This window comes from Cyanistes caeruleus, chromosome 3 (assembly GCF_971803275.1).
Source record: "Cyanistes caeruleus chromosome 3, bCyaCae1.hap1.1, whole genome shotgun sequence".
Classification (NCBI taxonomy): Eukaryota; Metazoa; Chordata; class Aves; order Passeriformes; family Paridae; genus Cyanistes; species Cyanistes caeruleus.
In genome coordinates, this window is record NC_141703.1 from 17,195,179 (window position 1) to 17,215,220 (window position 20,042).

Genomic DNA, 20,042 nt, shown 5'->3' on the forward strand with positions numbered 1-20,042 from the left:
GAAATAAAGTATATTTAAATTTTTACATGCGTTTCTGAGCAAGTTTATTTTTTTTTATTTTTTTTTTTTTTTTTAATACAGCCACTCAGCTTCCCAAATCCTGTTGCAAAACTGTGGAGAGACAGGGAGCCTAATTACCCATGGAATCCTCACATGGTTCTTAGTGGGCACTTAGTTTCTAATCTCATGGAGGCCTGGTTTGCTGGTTTCACCTGACCGGTCACAAGTTCCTACCACCCCCTCCACCACTTTTACTTGAGCTGGAAAGCTGATTTTGCTGGGATAATGCTCTGTGACATCTGGCCGTGTGACTTGGGGTGCACAGTGTCTGCACAGGCACAAGCCAGCTTTCCCCCCAGAGAGCTTTGGGAAGCAGGGTAGCCCCAGGGAATGGAGGATGGAACCAGCCTGCTGGTGGCAAACTGAACCAGAGTTTGCCACACGCGGTGCAAGTGACCCAGCGAGACAATTGAGCATCTATAAAAAAACAGAAACCTCAGGGAAAATTTGTCTCCAAGGTGTGGTGAGAAAAAGGTGCATTATAAGAAACTGGCAGTAACAAATTTCTCAAATGGAATTAAAAACTTAGTGCTGTCTATCCTTTGAAATATGCCTTTTAAAAAAGTTATTTCAAAAGTTATGCTAATTAATTACGATTCCTACATCTGTTAATAACTAAAACATTTAATCAAATTAACTAAGCTACAGCTCTGCCTACAGTTATGACAATATATAGTGAAAATCGGGTTTGAACTGAACGTCACTTTTGTTGTATTACTCCATATTGGACAAGTCACACATGAAGAAAGAAGGAAAAAACATATCATCAGCATGCTAAGTGCACTATGCATTTAGAAAAGCAAAAATATACATATATCCTGTCCAGAAGCAATGTTCACTCGATCTTAACTATCCTGGGGAAAAACATTCTTGCTGTGAGGAATGCTGTTGGTAAAGTTCAGATACTCAGATTTTCTAAGGGAGTTTATGTTACATTGCTGGGAGTTGTAACAAATTCCTATTTGGGAGCACTTCATGCCTGCTTCAGGCTTCTAACCCATGGGGTCTGATCGGTTCTCTAAAGGCAGGAGCCCAGTTCTTTGGAGAGGCTAAAGACAGGGAGGTATCTCTACAGACCATTAGGGCACCTCACCTTTGGTGCCACAAGCTCTCTCCAAGTGTCTGAGGACACGGAGGTGCCCAAGTTAAAACCCAAAGATAAGCCAAGTAAAATACAGTACATCTAACAGCACATATCTTATAAATAAAAGGAAAAAATAAGGATTTGTCTAACTGCAGGTACTTCGCTAATGTAGCTGTCATTTCAAGGTTTTTGTCCCAATACTTTCATTTTTATGTACCCTACTCTTCACCTTGGCCATAGGAAAGCAAGGGAGTAGGGTGCCTTAAACTATTTGTAAAATAAACCTAAAAAGGCTCTAAGTCAAGTCCTCCTCTCCCAAAACCATAAAGTATTCTTTCATATATAAACCCTTCAGTTTCTTCATCTACTCTGCAGCCATCTTGATTGAGCCTTCCAATCACATCTTTGGTTCCCAGATGGACACTTTCCACCTCTCCTGCACAAGTCAGGCAGCTTGTTTTCACCTGCAAATGGTGTGCAACCAAGAGGTATGCCAAGTATTTCTAACCTCACTCAAGGATTACAGTTTCATGGTCTCCACTCTTTCTTGGGGATTAAGGTACTGAATAAACTGATTGTTTCTCTGTGTACTTTCTACTTGGTTTTAGTCTACTGCAATCCCTACAAGCAGTCAGCGCAGCAGCTCAGTCAGGGCAGAGAAAAATCCAACACTCATGACCAAAGAGCTCCTACTGGGCAAGTATTGTACAATCAAACAGTGATGTCTTTGAGATCCCTTTTCTCCAATTCATAAAATAATTATATTTTTTTTTGTCTAGAAAGCAGTATCCAATAAACAGATGAAAAATACAAATGGCAGTCATCTACACAGCCCTGGATCTGCAGTGTGCCAGGGTGTGAATTTACTGCAGACTGGCTGTTCTGTACTAACTCCCTACAGGAACAGTAAACACTTAACATACACGTAACAGAAATAAGCATATACCAAAGAGGCTTCACTTCTCTATTTATACTCAGTGTGCATCCAGGTGTTGCAGCAGTTCAGAGAGACAAGTAGCTAGAGTACTTGACATTCACACCTTCTATAGGACTTAAAACTTTAATTTTCTCAAGCTTCGCACACAGTAAACTACGTTCCTTTATTAGGAAGAACCATTTTAATGTGCAAGAACACTTTATTTGAAATTCAAATATATCTGGTGCCCTATTGGGAAGATTTCTTTGTCAGCTCTATTTTTATCAATTAGTGATTTCTGAAAGTAATTCTCACTTTGTTTTGGGAGTTTCACTATTTTTTCCTCTGCTGCTTGATCTCTTTTTACCCCTGCTCCTGGATCGAGAGGAACTCCTGCTCCTGCTCCTGCTCCTGCTGCGTGTCCGACTGTGACTCCTGCTGCGACTGCGGCCTCTCCTCTTCCTGCCCCTGCTGTGCGACCTCCTCCTCTCGCGACTTCTCGACCTCCCCGACCGGCGCCGCCTCTTGTTTTTGCGGCGATTCTTTTTTCTCTCGGATTCTCCATTTCTGCGGTAGGAATGGTCAGGGCTCGGGCTGCCCCTTCTCCTGGACCGGCTGTAATAGTCGTCACGATGGCTCGATCTGTTTCTCCTCTCAGAGTTTTTAGACAACTGATGAGTCCGTTCAGGAGAAATCCGTATGTCTCTATTGGCCTCCCAAAACTCATTGTTTGGATTTTTGAATACATGAAGAAAGTTGCAGTGTTTCCCTCTTGGACACTTCTGTCTTTCAAATAAGCCTGCAACAGATTAGGGTTTGCTTTTTTATGAACCAGACCTGTTCAATCTCTTTCTTCATTACGTACCAATTGGCATAATTATTCAGTAATAAACTGAATTTTACTTCTCCAAACAGAAGAACATGCATCTGACCACCTATCAATTTAACTCACACAATATTAATTTTCATTGTGTACTTTTCTTAGAATTAGCTTTTTAACAGCTATGAAAATTTGGTTTTAGCTTAGAACAAACTTAACTTTTCATTTAATTTCATTAAATTTTATTTACCTTAATGTAAGAAGGTAAATCTAGATAAGCCACATGTTATATTTACTCCTCAGACCTGTTGATAGTCCAGAAACTGCTGTTGCTTCTCAGTAGATAAATTAGTACTTCCTGGACTTCCACCTTAAGATTATTATTATTATTTCCAAAGCTAGAATCCAAACCTTTTTTCTAGGCTGTGGTAAATCCACTAGAACAATTCAGACACTTATGTGACATGGTGTAATACTCCCTTTCTTTCCTGGATCTACACAATCAAGTTAGCATATTTGTCTTCCAAACAGAAATGAATACAACATTAGGCAGATCTGAAAGCAACAGCCCAATCCCTCTTTTTCACTTCCATGAGTAAGTAAGTACTCTTTCACGTATTTTCTTTCCCAAGACTCACCACATATGGCAGTTTTCCACCTCGTCACAGGACAGAATTCACAATGAAGCTGTCTGCCTGCATACCATCGTCCACTGAACAGAGCCAGAGCTGCCTGACAGTCCTTCTCCCTTTAAAAAGTAAAAGTAACAGATGGCATTACCATCACATAATCATTTCAGACACTCCTTACCAATTTTGGGCTCCCACTACAGTATGAAAGTGAACTGCATGGATGATACAAACACTTCTTATTTATTACTCAGCTCCAGAGTTTGGTTCTAACACTTGGTAAGACTGTGAGTACTTACGACTGGTACTGGACGTACACATTTCCTCGCAGGTGAGGCTCATAGTTGCAACTGACCTGAGGGGATGGAAACATGAAGTTAGAGCAGTGGGAGGTTTATGCTGTACAGCAGCTCACACATTCTGAGATGGGCAATTCTTATATTTATGACAGTTCATCCATATCAACCTAGAGATGACGTTTTTCTCAACACTTAGTGTTAACCAAAAAAAAAAAGAAAAAAGGAAAAAAAAGAAAAAATAAAGAAAGCCTTTCTGGCTTATGTTTAACTGTTTCCAGCATTATGCTTTGATTAACTCTGGGACCTTGGCTTCACCTAGTCCACAAAAGAGCTTGAAATCCATTGTCTTGCACTTGTCTGGGCCAGCCCTACTGTGCAACAGCCAAATCCTGCTCTGACAATTAGTAGTATCCTCAAGTGGAAATGTGAGATTCATTACAGTAAGAGACTCTAGAGCAACGCATCTTCACTGCATCCCTGTGAAATCGGATTGAGAAGCTGAAGATGCCATTTCTCACTGTACAGTTCTGAAAAACCTTTTTTTGTAACGATTTAGCATTCAAAGTATATCTAAAGCTCTCAAAAATACAAAAATTACCTTTGAAAATTGAAATGCTGCTAGTTACAAATAATTCTGAGACAGGCAGGTCCAAGCAGGTGGAACCCAGTTCTCCAGGGCAAACTGTGGTTCCAGCCTCTGCTGCTTGCAGGCCTCTTCCAAAATCCACAGCAAACAAGGTTTAGTGGCTTCTCTCATCCCTGAACCCTGACTGACCCTCGGGGAATACCTCTTTGTATGCTGGAGCAGCAAAGGGCCACAATAACAAGCACTTGCATAATTAAGTATTTCAGAATAAGGAGTCAAACTAGAGATAAACAGTGTCAATACAAGAACAAGTGAGAATGATTTTACCATAGACATTTTTGGGTAGGAAAAGAGCCATAGTGTTTTAGGGTAGTGTTTTATCAGGATCTTCCAGATTCTGGAGCAGCTTCCCAGAAAAAAACAGCCAGAATAAAACCTTGGGCTACACTGGAAGTCAGCTGAAAGAGATGTGTATAATCTGATTCTAAATGGTCAGAGTCTCAGCTCACTCACAGTTAAGATCCCTGCAAGCCAGCATGTCATTCTGAAGAATCTCTAATGCAGAGAAAATGTGCATGAGAATCATCTTGCTGCTGCACAATTGCCTCAGGAGCCAAGGAATGCCACACTAACAGTCACAGGGACCCAAGCAGGTGCAGCTTAGCATACCTGCACAGAAGGACAGTACAAAGCCAAGGACCTGATGCTGCTGAAAAGGCTTTTCAATCCATGCTCCATAGGGAATCTGCATCCTGTCTTCTAGTAGAGGACAACCAACTATTATTCCATGAGTCAAAATATGGAGGGGATGCTCCACTCCTCCAAACAAGTGAAGGTTTCTTACCTATAAAGCTCATTATACAACTACTGGAAACTCACTCTTTCTACTTTCCTCTTGCTTGAAATGCTAATGCCATCTCAGTCCTGAGGCAGCTGTCAGTAGATGAACACAAAAGAAGAAAAGGCACCATGTGCCTTCTGGTGACTGCAGGAAACCACTCAGGAATGGCAAGCGGAAAGGGAAACTGCAATAGATTCTGATACAAGGAGATTGCACATCCAAGCTGCGAATTCTGGGGCAACATGGGACTGTTAATACACATCAGTCATCTCTGAGGTCTCCATTTACAGATCCCTCTTTATCCCCATAAGAAGTAACAATATAAATGGGAAAAAATCAGTACAAAACACTGAGCAAACCAAATGCACAAAAAAGATGGATGACGAATCTCAAGACCATTTATGTAACTTACATTTCTATAATTCTTCCTGCTGAAATACCTGCTATATTTTCAGTTCATTGTAATCTGATTTTATTTTATTCAGCCAGTCCTGAACTTACACTGTTTAGGTGTACACTCCAAATACATTTAATACCCCCACTATTTCATTCCTCAGGCCCAAATACAGTAGCTCAGATATTTTTATATTGTCTACCAGTCTTAATGGATCCTCTAAGGCTTAGCACAGGATAAGAAAAGAAAGGACTGTGAGATAAGTGGACTGTTGAGGAGCGTGCAATACAGAAGTACAAGCTTTGTAACACTTCAGGGGAATGGGAGGAAAGATTCACCCAGAGTAAGATGGTGCTCTGTAAGAACAGTGACAAGTTTCCAGGTGACATGAGAGATGCACAGTTTGTTGTAAGGACACTGCATAGTTCCCTACTGTACACAGGGTTTACCTGGGGCATGCTGACCAGATTTCTCTTAAGGCTCATAAACCGCACTTAGATGCATACCTTGAATTGAACCACCTTCCCCACATTCTGAAATTCGGGGAGCACATCCTCATAGAACTCCAGGAACTGCTGGTAGGTCTCCTCATCACTGTACTCCAGACTGGCATCTGTGTCATAGTCGTCCCTCCGGCACTGCTCCATGCCAAAAGTGATGAACATCCCTCGCACGAGCAGTGTCTTGCTAGATGTGGGATAGTTATGCTTGCGAGAACATCTGGACAGGTGTAGTGAAGAAAGAAAAGTGGAAAGATTGGCACTTTCAGCAGAAGATAAACTTGTTGAAGCTTCAAATATCTGTCATTTTCAGTTACATTTATTATAAAAGAAATTCCATTAGAGGAAGATCAAGATATTTCAATTACTAAAGCAAATCTTTCGGAGTGAGTTTGTACATAACCTTAAGGCTTCCTTAATGCCATTAACAAACACATTCTTGCTTAAGAAAGCAGAACTACAAAAACTATAGATACCAGTGTCACAGTGAGGGCTGAATTTCTTTTAGGCTGCTAGGGTTAAGGTGTTCCCATTTTCTGAAGGGCTTAAAATATTGTCAGGAGTCTTTCTATAACGAGATTTTAAAGCAAGTCCCTGCTCTTCTTTTTGCAAACTGAACAACTTTTACTGAAGTTGTTCTTACCATATGGGGGTGGAAAGCAGGAATAAGGGAAGAACAGCACATTTACACCTGCACCTGGATGCATACAAGACTGGTATTTTTCCACTTCTAACAAAAAAAAACAAAACTAAACCAACCCCAAAACAAACAAAACCAAACAAAAAAAAGCAAACCAAAAATGAACAAAACCCCCTACAAAACCTTAAAAAAAAATAAACCACACAAAAAAAAAACTCAAACAAAAAAAGAATTCTTCTAAATCAGTTCAATCTTAATCTGCATCTTCTTGGCAGCCATAAAAGTATTAGATCTCCCTCACCATCCATCATATTCAGGCTACCTTGCTAATGCTGAAATACAATTCTCCCCTAGACACCTTTAGATTCAGTAAGAACACAGATGCTCTCCATGTTTATTTCACTGTGCTTTATGATTCCCATTCAGTATGTCCCCAAGCAACTGGGTCATGCACTCTCCAACACATTCCTCCTTTTCATGACATGATGAGAAAAACATCCAGACTAGTCTAGTCTCTTTATGTCACTGGACAGCACAGATGAACTGCAAGGGAGGTCAGGTCTCAAAATGGACAATTACAACCCAGACTTCAGCTAGGAAGTTTTTCTACACCCAGTCAGTCAGAAATGGACCCTCACCTTCTGGTTGACCCCTTAGACTTCAAAATGCAAACAACAACAACAACAACCAAATAAAAACAAACAAACAAAAAATCAAATCTCCAAAGCCAAAACTAAACCAGGAGACCATTAATTTGATGACTATTGTTTTTTTACATTTTAGAAGCTGCCTCCTTTTGCTGTTCAATTTCAATAATAGAACACAAAATATTAAACCCACCTAATATTATCTGTACACAAAATTATATATTCACATGACAGAAAAAAAGGAACCCCATGGAAAATGAATGACCCAAGAATCCCATATTACTGCAAAATGTTAGGGTTTGAATTACTGGTGAAATTGGTAAACTCAGTTAGTTTTAGCTTCTGCAGGACATAATGAGCTTTGACAAGATTCAACAGTTATTTGTTGATAACACTGGCTTTTAATTTTTCACATCTTCCAACCCATCCTTCCAGTTCTACCCTAGCTGTACCAGTCCTTCAACTTGCAGATAGCACCAGACATTAAAATGACCAGATTATGAAGGAAGCAGGTATGTGAGGAAAAAAAAGGAAGATGAAAGAGAGGTAGCTGAGATCAACAGGGATGAAAGAGGAAGGGCAGAATATGAAGTTTCTCAATACTTATTTTCCAAGGGTTATTCATAGTTCAAATGCAAAGTTCAAAGCAAAACTGAATTTTATGCAATCCATAAATAATCCATGGAGGTTATCTCCATTAAAGACCACTGAAACAAAAAAACCCTGCAAAGATACAAAGACCAAGACAACTGAAAAAAATGCTGTCTGCAGTGACATATGCTGGTGAAATTTTTATTATGGAATTCAACACATATTTCAGAATAGAAAAAAAGAAGATGTGAACTTGAAGCTTCCATATAGTTGAATTATCTTATGATTATCCACAATATGCATCACAGTGGAACAAATTACTCCCGGGATAAAGAAAACTACAATAGCTAAACCACACATGTTTCAGTGATACAAGTTAGTAAAATAACCTCTTAAGTTTTTGCTGAGGGTTCATGCAATAAATATAAGAGTCCTTCCCTGCTAAGCTGTTGTTTCTCCTTAGCACAAAAAAAAACAAATTAAAAAAAAATAAAATCAGGCATTTTCAAGCCAGAAGCTGTATTTGGGACATCATTGTTCCTGGTCACCAATAAACATGTAGTCCCTAAATTCATTTATACTTCTGGCTTCCTCTATGTCCTCTGGGAACAAACTTGCCATTTGTTTCATATGAGAAAGTATTTTCTTTTTCAAAGCTGGTAAATGTTCTGAGACACCTGACTAAACTGCAAATAATCATTCCCACCCTACTTCTGAGTTTGCTGTTCATCTACCACAGTCCTCTTCCATCCCCCTCTTTGAAAGCAGAGTCTGGACTTGTCAGTCACTGTACAGAGGTGTTGCTCATCTCTCATTATCCTGATGAGCTTCTCTGTTCTTTCCTTTTACAACACTTACCTCCTTAGATAAGGGTACCCTGTCAGTGTAGCAGAACCACAACTGAATGTATCCCACATTTAAATAGCGAGAACTCTGGAAGCTACCTGACAACTTTCCCAAATGTGCAGATTTACCTTAACTTACTTTAGTCCCCTGGGGATTTGAACATGTGCAAATCAGAAAATATAAAAAAATAGCATCTGACATATCAGACCTGTCCTATTAACAGACCATATATATTCTGTCAGACTATATCTGTGCATTAGTCTAAGCTAAGGAAAACTCAAGTCTGACCAATGTAACCAGAATGCAACACCAGTAACATGCCATAACAATATATAGCTCAATTCCAGCCAGGAAATGCTCTGCTCTCAATCCACATCCAAATACACAGAACTATTTTATGCAGCAATTTTTCCTCAGTTTGCTTATGACCTAATTAAGTTGCCTCCTTTTTATCTCCCCAGCACACTTCTATCCTGGTAAAAATTCAATGGATTACCTGTCTCCAAATCGGCAGGAACCTGTTTTAATATAAAATGGGCAATTCGCTCTATCCTTCTCTGTTCCCAGATTCTCTGGGGGCTCTGGGTTATGCCAACTCACACCATTCTCCAGCTGTGGAAGAAACATTAAAATAGACAAAAGTTAGAAAATAGTAAAGAAACAGAGTTTCAGAAATAAAACTTAACAACTGAATTCACATGCAGTTATGAGCATTATGTTTCTACAAGGCAAGCCGAGCCTATTTAAAGCATTTTTTTTCAAAGCTGCCCTGTGCCTTGGGTCTCACTTTATACACCTGTGTCATGGTTTAACCCCAGCCAGCAGCCAAGCCCCACAGAGCCATTTGCTCACAGCCCCACCAAGTGGGATCAGGAAGAAAATGGAAGAGTAAAAGATATAAAAGTCATGCATTGAAATAATGACAGTTTAAGAAAAGCAAAAGCCAGGCACACAAGCAAAGCAAAACCAGGAATTAATCCACTGCTTCCCATGGGCAGGCAGGTGTTCAGCCATCTCCAGGACAGCAGAGCCCCACCATGTGTAACAGTGACTTGGGAAGGCAAACCCCATCTCTTCAAATGTCCTCCCTTTCCTCATTCTTCCCACACTTTATATCCTGAGCACGATGTCAGATGGTCTGGAACATCCCTTTGGTCAGCTGGGATCACCTGTCCTGGCTGTGTCCCAACCAACCATGCACCCTCTCCCTCTTCACCAGTGTGGCAGTATGAGAAGCAGAAAAAGCCTTGGCAGGAAAGGCCTTGGGTCTGTGTAGGCCGTGCTCACCAATAACAAAAATGTCTCCACATTTTCAACCCTATTTTAAATGTAAATCCAAAACGAAGACCCATACTAGCCACCATGAAAAAATTAACCCTACCCCAGCCAAAACCACAAAATCTGACAGAGAGAAAGCTGGGACTATTTACTTATTTTTCTCTGCAACAGCCCAAAGCTCAGTAAGCTCATCATTATCACTGTTATGTGCATCTAAAAAAGGCTAAAATAAAAGTAACCTGCCAAAGGACAGAATTAAAAAAAAACATTAAATTCGTAGGTAGCACTGGAAGTGTCTGTACTAATCTTGGGTCATTAAGATTTTTATAATTCAAAACCAGGTTGCAAGCCTTGAATGACTACAACCAAGACACATATTTAAAAAGGAATTTTCATTCTAACCAAACAGTCTGTAAAGCTGCCTGGCCTGAGTTCTCATTTTAAATCAACTGAAAATTCTTTTTATTCACAAGCAGCATTTGACCCAGCTACCAATTCTGTTCGCGACTTGCAGACATAACTTTCTATCACCAGAACAGCCCTGTTATGCCAGCAGTAACTGAACCCTGAACTGATACTCTAATGCAGTCTCTAACATACCACATTTCTGACTTTTCCTTTGCAGGCACAACTGCTAATGCATCTTGAGCTCTGGGCAGGCAGCAGTTCAACCAGTTTCCTACCCATCTTCTGAAACAGATTCCCTACCTAAAGAATTGTTTAAACATTATTTGGAACCAAATTAACTCAAATGTAGCTTATGGCAGTCAATAAACAATGGATAACCAGGTTAAAACTTATTTTTCAGATTCATGCAGTGGTTTAATCAGAGCAAGAATCTTCACAAGTTCAACCATGTGACAGGGATAAAAAGCCAAATTATTCTTTAAAGGCAATCTTTAAGATTCAAATGAAAACTGCAATTTTCTTTTCTACACACTGCCAGCTTGAGATCCATGCTCTTCCAGGCATCCAAACAGTCAAGGTTCTCCCCCACTTTTTCTTTTCCTTAAGGATCTGTGCCCTCCTCTACCACTGAATCCTCTTATTTAGAGCCTGACATCTGCTTTAAAAGATAGGTTTATCTTGCCACCCAGGACTGACAGATTTATTTAGAATTACAATTCACAAATAAGCCATCATGCATAGTGTTTTTTAACAGCACACAGCAGTATTTCCAGGTTCATTTTGACTCAGACCTCCGGAACAGTCATCAGCATGCACAACTGCACTGCCACCAACCAGCCAGAAATATGCTTAATTATGTTCCACCCAGTAAATAATTGTTTACAGCTCATGCAAGCCACTATATATTAAATTTATTCAGGCCATTAGGTTCTCGAGAGCAGATGGACAGCATGCTAGAAGGCAAACACTTGATGGAAATTAAATTACTTTTCAGTTCTTTTTTCAGAAAGTCTCTGAGCATACCTGGCTTTCAGCTTGATCCAGCATCCTCTGCACAGCTGCCTATAAATGGTGCAAACACAGGACTAGTAAAAACCCTGAGGACACGCAAAACATCTGGTTTCTTTAGTTAAGAACCTAATTTACAATGCTCAGTGATTATGCATAATGAAAGTGTGATGGAGTTTGCTTTAAAAACAGGAGATTTACTTTTGGCTCTGTAGCAATTCAGATACTACAAAGCTGTTAAAGGATACATCAGACAAGACCTTCACGTAGATGGTTTTCTAAACTAAATGATAGACAACATAAAAGTTTAATTTTCTTTTTTAAAACTATCATTGAACTATCATCACTATCATCAATGCTTAAATCTATCTCCTGCTCTAGTGCACTGCCTGGTTACAGGTAAGTCCATAATTGTTTAACTGCATGAAATATTTTAACTTGCACATTTTATGGAAAAGACAGAAAAATGCAATGATTAGTGAGCCTCTGTTAAGGCAAGACATGTAACTGGTAAGAAACTTAAACATCATAAGTTAACCATATCTTGCCTTCCAAATACAGGAAAGCAATGAGGATATACTTTCCCTTCCTTTTTCCAAGTGGGCTGAGCAAAACAATACCACTCTCCAAAACTGGCTACACACTACTTCTAATAAATTGTTCTATGAACTTCCTAGAAAAAAAGACATTTAAACATATCAATACTAGAAAATATGCTAGGACTGGTTTAATTTGGAAGATAAATAATTAAATTTACAAAGAACAAATAAAAATTTAAAAATTCAATTCAAGATGAGGACCCAGACAGCATCTGGTACTGATCACCAAGGATGTCAGATAGTACCCACCCTAATAAAGAAAAATGAAGCAGAACAAACAAAACTCCCCAAAGTACACAAACAAGAAAAAAGAAATAAAAAAAATAAAAAGACAAAACTACTCCTTCAATGTCTCCAAAAAAGCTTCAAACCACCTGCACCCATCAAACCAGAAAATCTACTTCTTAATTTTAGGGAGGGAGATTAGTTTTTCACTTGTATCACTGTTAGAATATGAATAAACTGCTGTTTCAAGACACAGGCAAAACAAATGAAACAACTTTCTGTTGCCAAAATGGGTGGCTCTGCTCCTAGCTTGGCAATCAGTTTCCCTTTGGGTGCTTGTCATTGCCCTCTATGAGCCAATTTAACTCAGTATCCTCATAAATAATAACCCAGAAAAACACAAGCAAAGAATCCAATAACCAAACAAAAAAGAAAGCTGCTTCCATTTAGTTCAGGGACACCAGTTATCCCACTGAGGCCTTGGGCAAACCCAGACACAAGGACAGAGGGGAGGAATAAAATCCTGCTGTTATCATGATTAAACTCTCTCCAAACTGTATCTCAACCCTAAATAAAGGACACGAGCAGAGTTTTCTCTGCCTACTCTGCAAAGAGAGAAATGGACACTTGAACACCAGAGGAAGTAATACAAGGAAATACAAGAGGAAATACACTAACTGCTGTTCTTTGGCATCCCTCATTCAAGTGTTACATCATCAGTGGCACAACCAGCTATTAACTACAGAGAATCAGAACTGTCTGCTCATGGCTCTTCTCCTGCTGTTCCTATCAGACACAACTGCAAGACATTTTCCAGTGAAATGACTGGAAACTTTGTGATTATGGAAAATCTAATATGACCAGATCCTAGAAAGCTGCGGTCACTCTTCAGTGGCAGTAAGAGGCCAGTCCTCACACTGGATTACTTTATAGGACATCTTATTTCCAGGGCACTGAACTTCTGAAACTTAAGAAGAATGTATCATTAACAGAAATGTTATCAATGACTTGCATCTTCAATATAACTTTTTATTCCACCCAAGGAGCTCTGAAAAAAGATACGTCCTGTTGGATGAGTCAGGTAAAGAAGAGCTGTAACACATCTTTTGATTAAGAACTGTGTTAAGGAACAGCAGCAGTGTACTTCCATATTCCATATCCTCTTTGGACATTTTCTTCAGGACTGACTGTGTTCAACTGGGACATTAAGGAAGGATTATCTTTAATACATGATGCAGAAAGTGCACTTATCAGAACCTGCATTGACACAGTACCTTTGTATTTACCTGACGTAAACAATTACATACTGTGAACAACCAGATGCATTAACAAGAGTTACACTTCAGTGTATGGATCCCCTGGATACTCTTTAAGACTGAATAATGGTTTAGGAACTTAGACAGAATGGGTTAATTAATGCATTTGCCAATTATAACAAAATGCCTCTTCAACGTGTGTAACTGTTGCATCTGATCATGTCACAGGATATGATATATAACACGTATATCCTCCCACCACCAGGAATCACCTCTCTCTCTCTCTTCTCCTGTTGCTTCTGCTGTGCCACTTCTCTCTCTTTTCTTTGCTGCTCTTCCCATTCTTCTTTGATCTTCCTCTTTATAATAAAAAAATAAATTAAGGAACAATACTTTACAATCAAAGTCAAAACTACCATGTTGCATTACAACTCCTTCACCATTAAGTTTTCATCCAGTCACAAGCAACTAAATCTCCGACAAAAACCCTTTTAAGAGTTGTTGTTTTCTTCTCTTTTCAATTTTGCTTCTTTATACAAAAGAGTAGAGAGTCTATGCTTTCAAACACACGAGCATTATGAAACATGAGTCCATCACAAAATAATAAAAGTCATTACACTAAGTCTACCTTGTTGCCAAGCACAACTGTAAAGTTTTACATCTTTGTACCTCTTCTTCTTCTTGACGCTTTCTTGCAGCCTCTTCTTTTTCTTTCTTTAGCTTGAACTCTTCTTGGGCCTTTTCTTCTCTCAGCAACCACTGCTCATGTAGTTTTTGTCTACCAAAGAAACCAGACACCAGTTACACCACCAACTTAAGGACTACCCACAACTGATGCAACTGTCATAAATACAATTCAAATTTTTTACTACCGCAATAACTGTAGCTTATCTAATCTTATTTAAAGCAGAAAATTCCATAGGAATCATTCAGGCTTTAGAAGAAAGGACTGTATAGCCTGACATATTAAATAAAGATTGTGTTTCAGAACATATTCAAACTTTTCAAAGTACTAAAACGGAATTGATTACGAAAGTGTTTATTTCATATATGCAATTTTCTATATTTCTCACCTTTCTGCCTCAAGTTTTTTTTCTTCTTCTTCTTCCTCCTCTTCTTCCACTTCTTCCTCTTCCTCCTCAGACACAGATTCATCTTTTTCTGCAGCTTCTGAGAAAATACACAATTCAATGCATCTGCATAACTGCATGCTACAGCCAACACAGGTACACAAAATGATATCTTTAAGCAAAATATAAAAACAAATCACTTCTAGTTCCACTGACAGTGCCAAATACTTCAGTTACCTGAATCCCTTAGCTTGGCAAGTGCCTGCCGCTTTTTTTTCCTCTTCTCCTTCTTCAGAATAGCTCTGTACTTTTGATGGCTGAAGATGAGAAAATATCTTTTATGTTAAAGCCAAACATCTACCATACCTGCACTTAATTTCCTTCACCAATACAAAATTCCACAAACTGCAAAATTAACAGGCATTTATATGAAACAGTAACTAAACAGCAGCATCTGATGTGACAATGAAATCCGTAAATCTGTGGCTGTGCCATTCAGACTTGCACGTGGGCAGTAGCAAGAAGCTACAGAGGGGGTCTCATCTTTTTTGAACTCTGCAGTATTTGACATCACCAACTCCATGAAATCTCCTTCAGCTCCTGAAACTTGCTCACTAGATAAGAGAGGAAAGCTTGAAGATCTCTTACCCTACAATTTTGGTACACCTTTCAGCACATTCTAGTCTTTCTTTTACAGGACATGAAATTTCACATCCTTTCTATTCTCCATTGATATTCTCCACAGGCAGCAGTCTCAATGCACAGCTAACAAAACACACTCCACAGCCCCCACAGACAATGTTCAGTACTGCTCTTCTGCTACAGAAGCTTGGCCAGACTCTTCCTTGCTTGTCTGACAGCTTTGAACAGCTGCCTACAAGCAGCACCATGTTTTCACTATGGTTAAAATGCCTCTAATGTCTAAAAGCCTTTTCACATCAAGCTCTTTTCTGTCAAGTTTCATTCTACCTTTCCTCTTCTTAAGCAGGTCATAATGGAGAAATAGGAAGGAGGGATTATCTTCAGCTCTAGTCATTGTGCCACACCAAATGCTGATGGGAGATGGAAACCTATCCCTTTTGGAGCGTGTAATTTTAAAAGATTCCACAAGTGTAACTCAGCCAGCCAAAACTTCACCCACATCTCCAATCCTGTTCAGGATTGCTCACATCCTCACCACCTGCACACCTGTGTGTGCCAAGGTGACACCACGGTGTTTGACCCGGCAGCAGCACCTGCCCGCACAGACCAATGTCCCCACCTGGGCCCTCTGCCTCTGACCCGGCCAGCCTGGCCGCTTCTCACCTCGTGTCCCTGCCTGAAATGGACCGTATCCCTCAGTAGGTGCCTGGGGCTGACAAGTGAGAAGCTCCTTCCCAGTTCCCTGGAAACTTCCCTTTCTTGATTCCCAAAGAAGGAAGGAAGGAAGGAAGGAAGGGACGGAGGAACTCCCCTTACTCCCATGCCAGCACACGAGGAGCTGGGCACACATCTGGCACGCAAGGAGCAGCGGCGCCCAAGCCGCTCCAGGGCTGGGGTCCGCCTCTCCCTGCAGCCTCACGACACCGGAGCGAGGCCTTGGCAAACACCACGACCGGGGAATCCCGTTGTGAGTATGGCTGCCCTGGCCCACAGCCTCCGCGCCGGTGCTGGACGGGCTCAGCCCGGGCACGCACACGCAGCCGCCTCCGCTGCTCCTCACACCAGCCAGCGCCGCCGCTTTCCCGGGCTCGGCCGGGCGGCCACGGCGGCCCCGCTCCCGCGGCTCTGGCCGGGGGCGGGACCGGCAGCGCCCCCCGCCCGCGGCTCCGCCGCCTCCGGGCCCGCTCGCTGCCCCCAGCGCGGCGGCGCTCCCGTCCCGCGAACCACGGAGCCCGGTTCCCCCCGTCCCGCCGGGCCACGGCCGCGCGGAGCTGCGCCACTGCCGGGCCCGGCCACGGGGCGGCCTCAGCCGCGGCCGTCGTGCGCTCTGGAGGTCCCGGCCAGGACGGGGCCGCGACTCTCCGCAGGGACCCGCGGACCCTCCCCCTTGCCCCGGGGCGTCCCGGTCCCGGCCCGGCCGCGGCCTCACCTCGGCTTCCCCAGGGGGGGCTCGGGCGCTAACATGGGCGCCGCCATCTTGCTGTGCAGACGGGACGTCACGTGACTCCGCGGCGGAAGGGCGCGCAATCGGTTCCGGCGGGCGCGCGCGGGCTCGGGCGCGCGCTCTGGTGCCGTGGCTGAGGGGCGGCGGGGCCCGTGCGGCACCGAGCGCATGGAAAGGCAGCAGCTGGGAGCTCCAGTTACCAAAATCTCCAAAAGACCACGAGCGAGGGAGTGCACAGAATATTCCGTAATCACAGAATCACAGATTGGGTCAGGTTGGAAGGGACCACGGTGGTCCACATCTGCTCCTACCTCCTTGCTCGAACACGGCCATCAAAGGGCGCAGGGCTGTTTCCAGACGGTTCCTGAATATTTCCCGTGAGGGAGACTATGCACTCTGTGTGGGCAATATTTCCCAGTGCTTGGTCACACAGGGTAGAGAAGTTGTTGCTGATGTGCATTAGTTTGTGCCCGTTTCTCTTGTCCTATTGCTCCGCACCACCGAGACTATGGCCCACTGCTGGACCCATCCTCTGACACCCCCCTTTTGATATAATACGTGTTGGTGAGGTCTGCTCTCAGTTGTGTCTTCGGGGCTGAACAGGCCCAATTCCCTCAGCCTTTCCTGGCTGTGTGTGATGTTCTCAGCCCTGTTGCGTAGCTGGGTGCCTGTGCAGTGCTGTCCGAGCTTGCCTGGGGTGTAGCTGCACATGGCAGTACCTGAGTGCCCACAGCCTGTGCTCTGTGTGTGAGCTGTCTTGGTTGTGTTGGGAACTGTGTGTGGGAGAGGGGTGGGTGTTCAGTGCCTGCCACGAGGTGAACTTTTGAGTGCGTCCCTTTGCTGTGAGTGTGCCTGCTCTGCCCCACAGCCTCTGAGAGCTGCGGGAAGTCAGCTCCAGTGCAGCAGCAGCACACCAGAGTGGTACATTGATCAATTTAGCTCACACTGCTGATGTATTCCCATCATCGTCTCTGAGGCATAGTACCTGACCTGATTATAAACGCGTTTCATGTCAGGAAACTATTCCACACAGACCCTCATGAGTATGATGGGTGGAAATACACAAGTTATCAGTAATCAATTCCTTTGTGACAGGAGTGATAGATTGCAGCCTTCAGAGGCAGTGTGTTTGTAGCTTTCATTTGGGCATGTTTTGCATAGCTATTAATAATGCACATTGTTGATTAAGGTCTAAATTATTCTCCTAAACCACAGTGTAGGAGCTTATTTCCTGTATCCTGGAGGTAGTACGCTGCAGAAACAGCCGGAGCTGCTGACGGTGAAGCACACCACAGCAGGCTCTGTCAAAATCTGACTAATTGACTCTGCTGTTCATTAACAGCATAATGAGTATCCTCTTTCTTACTCTGAAGCTCAGTGAAGTTATTCAAAGCAAGCATGTGACTGCTATTGTCAGCAGCTACATTTGCCACTTGACCAATGAGTATTCAGACCATGACCTCTCTGTTGTTACTGAACCATGTGCCAGATCCAAGACGCTCTTAAAACGAAGGAGTTGTCATCAGTAGTACTTGCACTGTTCCTTGTGCAGAACATACATGTCAAATAACATAATTTGCTGTTTCTTGGATACAGAAGATGGCAGTATTGTGCATTTAACACACCATTGATGATGAACCATTGACGCCCATGAAAGTTTTGGAAAAAAACCAACAAAATATGTTTCATAATCTTATTTCATTAGGAAATTATAACTTTCATCTTTCCATCAACAGAGGAACTGCCATAATATTAACCTCCCTTTAAGCTATTTATGAGTCTAAACTGAAAAATTCTATAATTTCTTCCTTTGGTATGCTACATTTCATCATGGCATTTTTCCGGTGTTCTTGGGGAAGGCACCGTCTTAAGCTTACGTATTTCAGCAATTAAAAGTAGAGTCTCATTGTAAGAAAACACAAAACAGCTATTACAGATATCCATAGTGATTCTGGAAAAAGCTGTCATTCTCTTCAAAACAAGAATGAAAGTTGCATTTTTCTCAATTTTGTTTGTTTTTTATTAATTTATACATATTATACATATAATCTTGATCTTTAAGCCCAGGTGCAGACTTCCATGCAATTTAATTGATACAGTGTCAGAAAGAAAGAGATGTGGCAATTCCAGGCAAGAGCCATTCACATATCCAAAGTTATACTGTATTCCAGTCAGTAGCTGTTATTCCTTACACTGGAATAATAGACCACAGGCCTTCACAAGCATAGTTTATTTATGTGGCAGCCTTCAGGTTGTGGAATTCATTCTTCCATATTTTCTAAAGAAAAATACTCCTTTATGGTCCAATACCACGTGAACCCCATTATGAGAATGTCAATGAGAAGGTCAATACTGGATGCACAGATTGTACTGTATGGAATAGCTCTTTTATCTTACTTTTTTTACTTACTTTACTTTACTTTTATCTTACAACTTGTAGTTAAGTACCATGGAGCAACTACCATGCATGTACCATGTTGTGCTCTAAATCTCTGTGTGTCCTTCAAGGTGTATGCACAGACTGGGCATGCACAGTAGAGCAGCTCCATGTTGAAGTGCAGTGACTCTGGCACACATTTCAACTTCCTTTCCCTGTGGCTCTTCTGGTTTCCATTTCTTGTATTTTCTGCCACTGTAGACTGACATAAGTAGATAAGAAGGGTTCACTCTCTGTTGTATGCCCAAGCCCTCTGTGGAAAAAAGAAAAATACATTTGATAAGCATACAGATTATGTAAAAGTTGTCTTCACTATAATATTGGCCTATGATCCAGGAGAAGAGTGGTGCCTTTCCTCATGGAATTATAAATCTCTTTTTTCTTTTTTTTTTTCTTCTTTTTTTTTTTTGCCCTGGATAATGCAAACAGAAATAAGAGAACATGAGGAAATGGCAGTCAAATCACTAGCATGGGTTTGCTGGACCCAGAAAATACGTGCTAAGTAGGAGACATCCAGGAAGTGTGTTTGGGATGGGTCAGTTTTTATTGATGCTTCTTGGCGTGTTGTTTATATAATAAATGTGACGATGAAGTGTTGGCAGCAGTACCATCCTCCTGCCCTGTCCCATGCTGGAGGTGTCTGTTTGCTCTCTCTCAGTGCCAGCCCTGCCGTGGGCTGTCCTTGGTGCTGTCCACTGCAAAGTGCCCTTTCCGAGGCGCTATATGGGAATGCTGGTGAGTGCATCCTTCCCCCACCTGCACAACTGTCTGGAGAGCTAAATGATTTCTCACACACTGTCTGCTTCTATGAGCACTGATAAA

At 41.8% G+C, this 20,042-nt stretch overlaps 1 protein-coding gene across 1 annotated transcript; it reads right to left on the reverse strand.

Moving 5' to 3' along the window:
• Window positions 1-27: 27 nt before the first annotated feature.
• Window positions 28-19,985, reverse strand: ZRSR2 (zinc finger CCCH-type, RNA binding motif and serine/arginine rich 2). Its single transcript, XM_086880012.1, has 11 exons — window positions 16,769-19,985; window positions 14,935-15,014; window positions 14,701-14,797; window positions 14,297-14,405; window positions 13,900-13,986; window positions 11,563-11,601; window positions 9,350-9,465; window positions 6,136-6,349; window positions 3,809-3,864; window positions 3,519-3,628; window positions 28-2,859 (listed from the first exon to the last, which is right to left on the reverse strand). The coding sequence occupies exons 1-11, from the start codon at window positions 16,951-16,953 to the stop codon at window positions 2,372-2,374; spliced, it is 1,581 nt and encodes a 526-aa protein (XP_086736138.1). The 5' UTR covers window positions 16,954-19,985; the 3' UTR covers window positions 28-2,371.
• Window positions 19,986-20,042: the final 57 nt, after the last annotated feature.